Source organism: Carassius auratus, chromosome 6 (assembly GCF_003368295.1).
Source record: "Carassius auratus strain Wakin chromosome 6, ASM336829v1, whole genome shotgun sequence".
Taxonomy (NCBI): Eukaryota; Metazoa; Chordata; class Actinopteri; order Cypriniformes; family Cyprinidae; genus Carassius; species Carassius auratus.
In genome coordinates, this window is record NC_039248.1 from 19,081,416 (window position 1) to 19,094,942 (window position 13,527).

The 13,527-nt window shown below is 35.5% G+C and overlaps 1 protein-coding gene across 13 annotated transcripts in view; it reads right to left on the reverse strand.

Annotated features, from left to right (window-relative positions):
• lrrc7 (leucine rich repeat containing 7) overlaps positions 1-13,527 on the reverse strand; it is a 106,915-nt gene that overhangs the window by 52,158 nt on the left and 41,230 nt on the right. For 11 of the 13 annotated variants that reach the window (XM_026264644.1, XM_026264710.1, XM_026264703.1 and 8 more), the window contains exon 1: positions 10,547-11,114. The exons of the other annotated variants lie outside the window; for them this stretch is intronic. In XM_026264644.1, coding sequence (XP_026120429.1) covers positions 10,547-10,571 — 25 coding nt within the window. In that variant the 5' untranslated portion in view covers positions 10,572-11,114. Of the gene's footprint in view, positions 1-10,546; positions 11,115-13,527 lie in introns of those variants that run through there. 13 annotated transcript variants of the gene reach the window in all.

Here is a 13,527-nt window from a genome sequence, read left to right on the forward strand (position 1 = left end):
AGTGTGTATTTCTTAAAGCAATCATTATTTCCAATTAAAACCGCGCTTCAGCTCTCTTCCAGTGCTGTGTGTTCTGGTATTGTGTGCGAGTCTGACATTGATCTCCTGGGAGTCCTGCCTCAGGTCAGTTAAGCTCAAGGGGGAAACAGAGGATTTTATGAGCACATCTGCACATCAGGACAGATAACTACTCCCCAAGATGTCTGCACTAATGTAGATCTTCAATATATCAGGGTATTTATTAGCGACGGAATAAGGTTTTATTGTTTTAATAAAAGCATGACAACAATGTTATATTCCAAAGCCACTCTTGCCAATATTGCTGCAATTTCATCTGCACATTATAACAGCATACTTCTATTTTCACTGATCGTCATACCATTGTGATGAAACCAAAGAGCAATACCATGTGTGAAATGTTTGGCATAGATGTGTTACAAAACACAAGCACAAAAAGGAATATTTTTATTGACAGATTATGCATCCAAAAAGGTAATATTCAACAAAAATTGAATAGTTAAAGAATCCCATTTAGATCTGATTCACAAATTAAGATATTTTTAATCAAACCTGAGAGGTTTCTGTCCTTTCATTGAAAGTCTGGGTTGACAAAACTTAGGAGATCTGAAGATCACAAAGATGTCATAGGAATTATATCAACAGGATTAATTTAGCCTTTTATTCAATCACAATCAAGCAATCTGAGGACCCGTCAGGCTGCGACTGAAAGGGCTGAGAAATATAATGTAGGTACACATATTTTAATTCATTACACATGATGATAACGAATGCGAAATGGCAGCGAGAAAGACTGGGCACAGAATGTTAACATTGGCATTATCATTTGCCAGCAATGCTCAGTGTCATTCTCTCATGACATGGACCAAAATGATGAGATAAAGGCTCAGTTTTCAATGGAACAGCAGGTAACAGAACCGGATTTGGAGGATTTTCTAAAAGCGTATTTGTCCTGGAGAGACTTGCTGGGAAAACAGTGCCGTTTTTGAACAGCTGAAGGTCAATCAAAGGCTTAAACAAAGTACAGCAAAGAAAGTCATGGAAAACGGATTGATTTTAAAAACAGTATCCTGTAGAGACACCTGTCACAAGCATTCACGGCTGAATCGGCTGATGAAAAGTGAATCTTCTGTGTCTGATGGAAGGCATTATTTGTCAAGCAAACGAATGCCACAAATGCTTATAACCTCTCCATGCGCTGTCGGAGACATTCTTTTGGGTTCACTGAACAATTGTTGAACCGCTTCAAAAAGGGAGACGACTGTTTGGACATAACTGCTGTAATGACCAGGCAACCTGCTTTCTGTCCATTTGGTTCTGCCCCATTTCTCCTTCTCAATGACCATGACTGCTCAAGAGCAGCCTCACTGCTGCCTCAGCATGAGGCTCGGTTATTTGGCAGACACTGCAGCTTTCTCCAATAATCAGAGGCAGAAGACATGCAGGAAAACAAATATGCCCCTGGGATTTTTAAAGCTATCCTTCCCGAATAGAACAAATAGAGAGCCATGGCTTTAAATTCAGGATCAATTAATGATCCGCTGGCAAGGCATCATTTCCTTTTTTCACTACAAACATAATCAATAATGGTAAAGCAAACTCTTTTTAATTAAATGTGCTTTTACAGGGCTACATTTTAAACAGTGTAAATGTATGCACATACTGTATCTCTGGGGGTTTTACCGTGAATGATTTGGTTAACAGCACTCTTGTATTTACCAGTACTGTATGTGCATGCTCTTTTTGAGCTCTCTGAATGTTCACTTTTTGAAATCTCAGTCAATGATCTGTGGCACAGTTCCCATTTCAGAGCAATTTATACTGTCATTATTTACTCAACCTCATGCGGTCGCAAACACATATGACTTTTGTGGAACACAAAAATGGAAATACTGTACTTTTTCCATACACATGAGGGGGTGGGGGTATTGTTTTTTGAAAGAAAACTCTTGTGCTCACCAAGGCTATATTTGTTTAATCAAAATATAGTTAAAAACAGTAATATTATTCAATTTAAAATGAACAGTGTCTATTTTAATGCATTTTAACATTAAGACATTTAAAAAACTAAAAATAATAATAAATAAAAATAATGTATGTAATTATTAAAATGAAACATTTATTATTAGTATACATGTTGAAAACAGTTGTGCTACTTAATATTTTTGTAGAAACTGTGATGCATCAGGATTTCTTTCGGAATACATGAATTTCAGGAGATTTCAAAAGAACAGCATTTATTTAATATATATATATATATATATATATATATATATATATATATATATATATATATATATATATATATATATATATATATATATATATTGTAACAATTATTATTTATTATTTAAATAATGATTTTGATATTTATTATTATTATTTATCATCAATAAATAATAGTCATAATTTTTTAAATACTAAAAAACTAAAAGTATACTACATTTTAAAACTAAAATAATTTGAACTATTTGTATTATTTTTATTATATTAATAATAAGGCCTTACTTTTGAATGGTAGTGTATATAATAAAAGAAAATGGTGATCAGAGTTGTCAAGCTCCAAAACTGAGGAAAAAATGTCCATTAAAGTTAAAAAAAAGTAGTCTGTACAATTAACACATTCTAAGTTTTCCGAAGCTACTCATTAGCTTTGTAATGATCAAAAATTACATTTTCATTCACATTTTCTTCACTTCCAGTGCAGATCTCATATCTTATTCACACTTTCTCATTCAAAATTGCTGCACTGTGATTGGTCAACAGACAACCAACGACTACATTGCATTCATGTCATAATGCCAAACCTGACATGCAGACAGTAGAAGACATTTTTTGGGGGGCGAAAAATTACAGTGATTTCATTTTCGGGTTGAACTAGCACTTTACATGTCTGAGCATGTCGAGAGGAAACAGAAACAACATTACAAGATAGTGATTTGGTACAAGAATATAGCTACTTAAATAATTAAAAATGAAATTAGTTTTGGACCCAAAACAGCACCGCTTTGTCTCATAAAGTTAAAACACTTTTGCGTAACTATCCTAAAGATGTATTAGACTCAGTGACAGTGACAGAAGAGCCAATCTTGCTGCCAAACACCAAGAGAATATGCACAAAACTCAAAGTTTAGGCTATGCAATGTAGATATAGGTATTTTAGGTCACCTTGATGAAAGGGAGTCCTAACTGCCTATGTGGATCTCGGGTCCCTAAAAAAGTTGCACAAATGGAGACAGATCCAGGACACAAGGCAGAAGAGAAGGAGCTGTTTTTAGACAAGACAGAAAGAAAATAGAACAGGTAGCTCACCCTTGGAATCCTGCAACTTTTCACTTTTCCTCAAGAGTCTGAGAATGGCATCTTTTGTGCTTTATAGTGTGAAGCACAAAAAAACAATAAGTTTGGGATGGCATGAGGGCCATGAGAGTAAATAATGCCAGGTTTTTCTATATAGGAATGGGAAACTATTCCTTTAAGACAAAGTTTTTATAATAACTGCTGCCTTTAATACAACGAGAGGGAAATGTAGTGTGACGTGCCATTGTGTGGATGCAAAAACAGAAGCAGAAATAGCATAATCTCTTTCAGGCAGCAGCATCCATGTTAAACTACAATGGCCTTGATACGGGAAAGAATCAGAGTGCCACAGGCTCAGGCCTGATAAGCAAACAACATCCACGCTGGTGGCTTATAAGCCATCAACCCAGTACTGTAAGTCTGTTTACAAGTACAGTAATCTCACTAGCATTATAAAACACTGTGACTGGGCCTACCAGTGATATTGGAAGTCGTTCGCAAGCTGATAGAGGGTGACAACTATTAATTTCCCACTTTGTGCAGTATTCATGAAATTCAAAAGAAAAACAAGTTCCTAAACACCCCAGTAAAAACTAATTAAATGGTAAGCTGATTGCAATGACTTTCTTGTGCCGAGTTAATGGACCATGTGTACTGGCAGTGAATTGAGAGATTCCATGAGCCCTCTGTGCAAGCACAGGCTGGAGATAATGGAAAGCAGTAAAGTTTTAAAATGCTTCAGCTGGAAAACATCCAACAGGCAGCACCTCCCACCATTTGTAAAATTACAATCTAAAAAATAGCATAGAGATAACCTCAAATGTGCTCCATGCTATTTTAAAGATTAATTTGTGGTAGAAATTGCATCTTAAGGTCAACATGAAATCAAAATTGACCCCATTTATTTTCTTAAAATAAAATAAAATAATAAAATAAAAAGTTCTAGTTGCTACATTAGATCGAATAAGAGCTGTCAGCAAAGATGTCTTGCATTTGGAGCTAGAAATTTGTTCATTACAATTCATTAATTCCTCTCTAGCTGCCAATATTATGTCACTGATCTTAAATCACTCTCATTTATTATTAAACTTGAGCCTGTGCAAGGTAATCTGTTACTTCATAAGATAAAGCAATCAAGCATTTGCCATTTCAGCTTATGATGTTAATGTTATGTAACATAACGTGTTCACGAAAAAAAAAAAGTGTTATTTTTAGCTTTCTTGAACCGCTGATGTCACATGGACTATTTTAACACTATCATACTATGTTTCTGGTAGTTGTTTTGCTGTCTATGCAGGGTCAGAAAGCTCTCAGATTTCATCAAAAATATCTCAATTTGTGTTCTGAGGATAAACAAGGTCTTACATGTTTGGAACAACATGAGGCGTAAGTAATTAATGACAGGATATAAATTGTTGGGTGAACTATCCCTTTAAAGTCATCTCTGCAGTTCTGCATTTTTCTGCATTCTTTTTATGCTTGTCACACATACAGCCTGAAAACTATGGATTGTACTTATATAGTCAAATGACCAAGATTGTAAAATGAATCTAGAATATAAAATGTATTCCATACTATTGTTCATCATACTTCTGAAATACTTTCTCCATAACACAAAAAATGTACACCAATTACAAATGAACATCAAACATTATTGTAAGCAAAGTACTGGCCAGCAATCAAAGACAGTCTAATTAGGATCGCACGTAGTGAGCCATAGGACTACGACCGAAGTAACGAATTAAAGAACGATGCACTGCATGTGAAATCTCCATTTTGTAGGGTCTTATACAAGAAAGAGTAATCCCTTCTGACTCTCCGCATTAAACTGACTTAGACAGTACAGACTGTTTTTTATTGTGCTGAGGCTGATACAAGAGGGTAATGCCAAAGGAGAACCTCTCATCTTAAGAAAGCAGAAAAGGAAATTTAAGTTTCCATGTAAAATACAGCTGAATATTCTATACACAGCCAGAAACACCTTGATATAGTTTTATATGTGCGTAATTTAATATATGATATAATATAATAATATTTTCCACTAATCCCTTTTCAACAATTGGTCAGTGAAAGGTTCTTAACCTTTAGAGAATGCTGAATATAATTTTTCAGGAGGTCAAACTAAATATTATACTCTATGAGCTTTATCAAAATTTATCAAACAATTTAAAAAATATAAAATAAACTGTAACAGGGTTGCATGTGGCTCAGTTTTAGGCCACTGTTGTACTAAATGGCTGGTTTGTATACATAAAATATTTCTAATAATTGAAAGAAAAATATTTAATTAATTAATGAAATAAAATCTGAACAGATTATTTCAGCATTGTTGTATGAGTATTGTACGTACATATGTGCACAGACTGAGAAGCATAACCACATCCTGCCACACAAAGACTGCATGGGTACTTCATCTGGAAAATTTCAATTGTTGAATTAAAAGGTGTTTAATTTAAATGCTTTATATCATTAAAGTCCACCGGCGGCAGCAGCCCATGCATGGATTCATCACTTCATATATTATTTCTTAGGCACATTTAACACTGACCTATTTATTTCTGATTGTTTCAGTATTAGAAAAGACAAAAATGTTCAAGGCTACTTCAAGTGGAGCTTCATTTAACAAGCTACACACTCACCTACAAAAAAAAAAAAATCTAATGTTTTGCGATGCTACTGATGTAAAGGCTCACTTCAGTCAAGCAGTGCATTATAGAATTATATAACTTTAATGCTTGCGGTTAAAATGAAGATGAAAATACTAAGCAGGAATGGCCATTTTCACAGCAAGCTTATTAAAAGGGAGCTATGAGCAGAACCGCATGCATAAAAATGTGTATGAAATCTGTTCTCAAAGTTTTTCAGCATAACGGCAAACTTCAAACAGAAGGCAAGCATGCAATATGGATCTGAAATAATGACATTCTTACATCAAGATGCTCTCCGAGTGAAACACCACACATTCTTTTAGAGAAACGTGTGACATGGAGGCAATGCAAGTGTATTTGAGAGCAACATTGTTTGCGATTATTAGTAAAAAGAACTTATTTTATTTAAAGCTGATCTTCAGGACTCATAATGGAATGAACAAAAATGAATAAAAAGAGAGTGCTCACAGCTAAATCCACATCTCCTAACAGAAATTGAATAAAAGCCCTCAGGTGCAGCCCAAATTCAGCACCATCCATTCATACTTAAAAACTACATCTTTGAATGCTTCTTTTATAAAATCTCAATTGTATAGTGCTCTGTCAAGTCGCCAAGAGATTATGCACTTATCAAAGCAGAGGGAATCAATCATCTTTATTACAATAGAGTGGCAACATCCTGACAGTCCAAATAGGTTTTTTAGGCTAAAGTAATAAATTGACATCTTTATGTGCTTAAATAATGCTTTTGTGTGTCTATCAGCAGACTGTTTACTCTGTACCTAACATGACATTATAATTCTGATGAGGCCTTATGGGCTTTCTTCTCTGCATGAGAGACTGCTGGGTTTCTCTAATCTGAGAGAATGTTATGCTGTAAGAATGTTTAATATATATATTTTTTTGTTTTTTTAAAGTAGAACAGCAAAATCAGCACATGCCGCATGGCAAAGACCAGCTTAAAGTGCACATACAGTAACTAAACTGCTTTATTATATTGTGACTGACTCTTAAATCATTAACACTGGCGACATACAGTGTTCTTTCAAATATTTGTTAAATTTACCTGATTTCACCTTACTGCTGCTAATGGAAACAGCAAATGAGTGTCAAAATGTAAAGGATTATTTATATGCTCTGCAATACAATACAGCTTGAAAAGGTACCTGATGGTTTTACATAAACTGTGTTTAAACGCACAACTATACTAATCAGTTTACAGAAGAGTGCAGGGGTGAAACATTATCTCTGTTTGTACTGTTTGCACCTGTGCTCTTCTAATGCAAATGCTCTTCAATTCCTCTTAATCACATCTGGTTGGTCCCAATGTGACAAATATGAACTGTAAAAATGTTTTGTCTGGTAACGGAAATAGAAACAATTGTAAATTAACCATTTATGGTAAATGTGCACTATACACTTTAACCTCTCTTAATCAGTTTGAGGAACATAATAAAAGGACATTTCAATTTGAGTTTTTTAAGGACATCTAGCTCCTGAGTACATGGAAACTACATTTAAAAAATAGACCTGCATGGACTGAACTATCTTATAAAGCCCCTTCTATGCTTGATGTAATGGTAGCCAGAGGCTGTGAAAATAGTCTTCATTGTAAGAAACCTTCAGAAAACCGAACAGGACACAACTGCTTACAGACCAATGTACTGCAATGTGTCTTAACAGCAAATGGAAGCAGTGGGCTGCGGACCACTGGGCAAAACTCTGGGCCACATAAAGGAAAGCATTAGTCTTACTTGTGTTGCACTAGCATGCAAAGAGAAAAAGTTCTGAGGCTAGCAACATTACATAACATTTTGTGTCTTGCATTCTGTCAAAATCAGACATCACACATCAGTATCATGACATATTCCAGAAATACAGAGAGAATCATGCAGCTTGAGGCAAGCTACCCCACACATAAACAGAAGAAAACTGTTTAAAAAATAATAATAATCAGCCAGGTTATACACTCACTGCAAACCATGGTTATCATATTTAACATAAAACTATTAGTATAAAAAAAAATAATAATAATAATAATAAATTTGTACTTTAAATAAAATGACATGTTAACTGAAATCATTAAAGAAAATTTTTACTTTCAGTTAATAATTCTACAAATAATTTTAACTAGTTCCCAAGACAACATTTCTCATTCTCTTCTAGTTTAGCTTGATGTACAATTAAATTAATAAAACCTATAAAGACTTATTTAACAACAAATAAATCAATAAATCAAAAACATAACATAAAAATTGTCTTAAAGATGCTAAAATAACGCTGCCGCAAACTCTTAATGAGCTTTTTACTCAAAACATTTGAAGAAATTCATATTTGTTTAGTTTAGAATTTCATTAAAAAATAATTATAGGCACAATTTAAAGGCACATATAACTGCACCTTTATAAAATATTTGCATGGGAGAAACTGACTGAATTTAACATGGCCCAAGTGAACCACCAACAATACTCAAAAGAGCTTAAACCTATTTTAATTATTAATAACACCTTCTGCATGTCCCCATAAGCTTCCATGCTTTGATCAAGCATACATAATTAAAAAATTCAAGCACATGGACTTGTGAGTATCCCCCCCCCCCCAGCCTCAATTTTGTAGGTTATTAAACACTTAAAATTCTAATTTCATGGATTCTGAATCCATATTTGAGTTCATCCAAAATGTGACTTCGACACGTCCAAATAAAGTTACTACTTGATTGTTTTTTTAATGACAACACAGCTTGGCAGAATCTTTACAACAACGTATACAGTATGTGTGAATCATGTTCCTTTAGCAAATTCCTGTCACAGCAGCAACTGATGAGATCTATTCACAAGACAGACCATACTCAGCAGGAACAAGGCCGAATTCAGACACATAAACCCAGCTGCAGCACAAGCTGGTGCTATTCTGCTGATTGGACTATTTGTCTTTAGAAGATAGCTACACTGAAGGCATCTTGCCTGAAAAACCCAGAAATCATCTTTTTTTTATAAACATATACGTGGACAGTGGTTGGCTTTTGGAAGCAGGACAGTCTGTATCAGTGCCCTTAGTGACAGCCTCAGCTTCCTCTGCTCTCTCCAAGCTCCTGGAATAGATCCAGCAGGCCTTCCAAATCCTTCCCCTGCAAACGGAGGGCTATTTATCTCCTGACAGCCACAAGGCCCATCATACAAACATCTCTCCACTGGCCATGCCACTCAGCTTTTGTTCAGCCGTCACATTGGCTATAGTCCTATTTCTGTGGCAGAATGAGGCACTGTCAGTTCTAATTCACTTACACCTGTCCAGCAATTTATCTGCAGCACACACCTTCTCAGAATATGGCAGCTTAGCATGTAAGGGGTAATAGCGTTGTCTTTCTGAGCAGACTGAGAAACTAACACAGCGGCAGCGATGTTAAGAAATATCTGCTTAAGAATAAGTTCCAGGAACTGCAGGATGATGGACATACTGTAACATTATTGCCAAGGTTCACAAATAAAATTACTTTTAACAATGAGTGTTTTGTGATTTATTCCGGCTAAAAAATGTCAATAAGGTGCAAATAATGCAGTGAACGATTACTTTAAAACTTCTTGGAGCTCTTGAATAGACACTTTGTTCTTTTTGACAAAACTCCCAGTATTCTCAGTAACATTAGGCCCTGCAAGGTATTCACAGTAAGTCTCACCCAGAGGTGTTTAATGAGGTCACACGATGATTTAACGCAGTGTCTATGTGAAGCAGAGTAATGCAGTTGATTGTGCAATTCTGGGATGTGGCATCACTTTTTCACAACAGTTTTCTGGAATAAAGAAATGTAAAGGCTGAAAAATCCCTTGACTAAATGTCAAGCTCTAAATCACTTGACTAAATACCAGGTTACAGTGATAAGATGCTACTTGGTATCATATTTACAAGACTTAACCTGTTCAAATAAAGCTGCAGTGAATCTGCAAAACATTTTAAAGGGTTTATACAGTAAGAGTGCATTAAATTAAAAGGGCAGAGTAAGAGGCAGTTTTCAAAATGCTAAATACCAACAGCCATCACCACAGCACTTTCTTAAACACCTGTTTGTCGCTCTGCACCGCAACATTGTTCTGAAGTCTTTGCATTCAATGACAAAATACTAAATTTGACAAAATCGGCAAAATAGTGTGCAAACAGATTTGTTAAAAAAGGAAGTTTGTTATGCAATTTATGAGATATAACATGAACATGAAATGATGATTTTATAACTGGTTCCTCAGAAAGGCATCTTGTTATCTCTAAAGTACAGTATTCTAGCCCCTACTGGACTAAGGATCCTCTAATTAATTTTTATATATTTTTAATTCGACATATTTTATTAATAAATTTTAAAAAGGGTATTTAGGGACATACCCCATAATAATCAGCACAGAAAAACGAATTGTGTTGCTTAATTGTGTTGCATTAATAATCAATAAAAAGCAGCAGATTTATACGGGGGCCTTTAGACCTTAGTGCTTGATTTCATGCATCTGAATACTACCAGACATTAGATCGTCTACCGGATACACCACCATTTCAATAGCCTATTAGAATTAAAAAGACTTGGTAAGGTTACTTACACTGAAGCGTTGAGTAATTGTCCATTAGACTATTTCTACAGATTGTTTGGTAGGCTACTAATCCCAGAGACACGAGTCACATCACACGACGGTTCGGTTTGTCCTCCGCTCCAGCGTTTCCCTTACATCAATGCAGCACTGAACGGGCATTATGCGCTGTGCACTCACAAACTGCTCTACTGATGTCTTACTGAGATCGTGCAGAAAAGGAATTATGTTCCAAAGCTTTTAGGAATCTGTGCATTGAGCCATGTCCTCCTGTTAATGTGGAGGAATGGAAAGTCAAGTTCATTGCCAACGATTAAATCGTATCTGGTTCTCTCGTTACGCATTTTCAAAGAAGCCCATAGACGTCTCTGTCATGACAAGTGACATGTCGTGACGGGATAGAGTCTGTAACTACGGCCCACGCGGTTCTTCTTGTATTCTGTCCATCTCGTCCCTTATTTTTGTTTAATGGATTACAATCCAGCGCGGTAAAAAATAAAAATAAAAAACCGGATCCAGTTCCTTAGGGTCGCACGAGCGCAGCGCGAGACTCTGTCCCCGGTACCGGAGAGCAGGATCATCAGTGGGGGGGATCGGAGGAGAGGAGAGAGGAGAGAGGAGTGGTCTGAGAGAGAGAGAGAGAGAGAGAGAGAGGCAAACCGGTATGACGTGACTCCGGTACTCGCAAACGACACTATCCACCCATCTGTTCATTGTTTTTTTTTCTTTTTTTCTTTTTTTTTTTTTAAGATGGAGGAATGTGTCTCTTACTACCATTGCAAAACTTTGTAATGATAACTAAATAATCCAAAATATCTAACAGACTGAATAAGCAGTTTGACAATGCGCATACACTGTCATTTTTAAAATCAAAGTGCAAGTGATGCTACACTCTTAAAAAGGTTCCAAAAGGGGTTTTGACAGCGATGCCATAGAACAGTGATCCTCAGATCTGGCTAGCGAGATCCACTTTCCTGCAGAGTTTAGCTCTAACCCTAATCAAACACACCTACCAGTGATTTTCTAATGATTCTGAAGACACTAATTAGCCAATGCAGGTGTGTTTAGTGATAAGAGCTAAACTCTGCAGGAAAGTGGATCATGCGAGCCAGAGGATCACTGCCAGAAGAACCAGTTTTGGTTTCCCAAAGAACATTTCAGTAAACATTTCTTAAAATAATTTTTTTTAAGAAGAACATTTAAAAAATCAAAATAATTTTTATGGAATTAAAAGGTTCCATGGATGTGAAAGCTTCAGTAAAAGTTCTGTCATGAAGACTCTAATGCCATGCCATTCATTCATACTAACAGTTCTGGCCAATCACTGCTTGGCAGCTGGAGTATATAAGCACTGAATTCTGTTTCATTTTTCGCAGTTGTTGATGATGATGATGTTCCCCTCCATTCTCCCCCCAGGTAGGCCCTGTTCACTGATGCCAGTGAAAAGAAACCTTTATTTTTAAGAGTATATAGTTGTTATGGACTTCAGCAAGACTTTGGATATAAAACCTGACCACTTTGGCGATCACCATAATATTTTTTTTATCTTACAAGCAGAGGAAGCTTCATGTTTAAGTGACTCAGCTTCTAGCTTCATATATGCTATGGACTGCATGATGTGAATGTGCAAAATGAAAAAGTGCCTCAAAAGTCTTGTGTTTTGCTAAGCAAAGGATATTACCTGACCACTCTTTGTTTTACTCAGGATTGGTGTGATATCTCATTAGTTATTTCAGAGAGAACTTTCAAAGATCATTTTCATCCAAAAAAAAAAAACTGCTTACACGTTCTCATAGCAATATGCAATTTCTAAATTTTGGACTGTAATTTACTCAACTTGTCAATTCTCCTTAACAGTATGTTCACAGACTGGCAAATTTCAAGATGTAGGCCATTTTAAAGCCATCCTGAAATGGAAGTTGTGATTGTCTTCCGTATCGTGACATACCAAAGTGAAACGGCTTTCTGAACACGATTTTTGTTTTATTTTTTCCATTGATTTGTCCGTTTATTTTTGTTGACTTTGTGAATTCGTTGGATCAGTGTATCATTGTTGTTGGTTTTTTATTGCTGTGAGGGGAGAGCTCTCGATGGAAGAATATTTTAGAAGAAAGACTGCAGTATTCCATGACAAAATAAGAATTTTCATTTCATGGTGACTTTAATGTTTGTGATCTCACTCAGCATTAACTTAGTTTGAACATGTACAGATGTGAGTGAATTTGTTTATAAAGCCAATGACCTTGTATCTTAATCAGATCAGTGTATTTATGACCATACACTAAGAATTAAAATCATGAAAAAATGCTATGATTTGTGGACCTGCGATGAGCTGACCCCCTTAATAAAACTGACAGACACCCAGTCCCTAATTCAGATACCTAAATCCCTTCTTTCTTTTTTATGTTACACTGAATTCACCTTTAGGATACAAATCTGTTGATGTATTTCTAACTTGCACTGTATCTGACCCACAGACAGTATTGTTTTTTCATCTGTACTGTATTTATTATACTTGTATTTATTCTTATGCTACTGTTCAGCTTATTGTATGTTTGACATAAAGGTATCCTGCTATTACTGTATTTGTAGCTGAACATTTTTATGACCTTCTCCCTTGTTTTATCTGTGGTACAGGGGGATCTACATTTTGCAATTGTCTTAATTAATAATTAGGCACCAATAACAGAGCATCAATAACATTAGATCACCAATAACATCTGTTAATCCAAAACATATTCACAACCCCAATCATTGTGATGATTAGAGTTTGAATCTAACCAACTTCAGTTATTAACTGGTAAAACCAAGAATAAATCAAAAATTTTCTTGAGGACTATTACCTTTCCAGTCCACCGAAACCACATATCTTCCAACTTGTAAAACAACCAACCCATTGTTTTTTTTATGTGATGTTTAGGGCTGTGCAAAGCTGAGATCAATGATTCGACAATACTACACTAGAGAGCAATAAAGTAGTAGAGCAGTCTAAT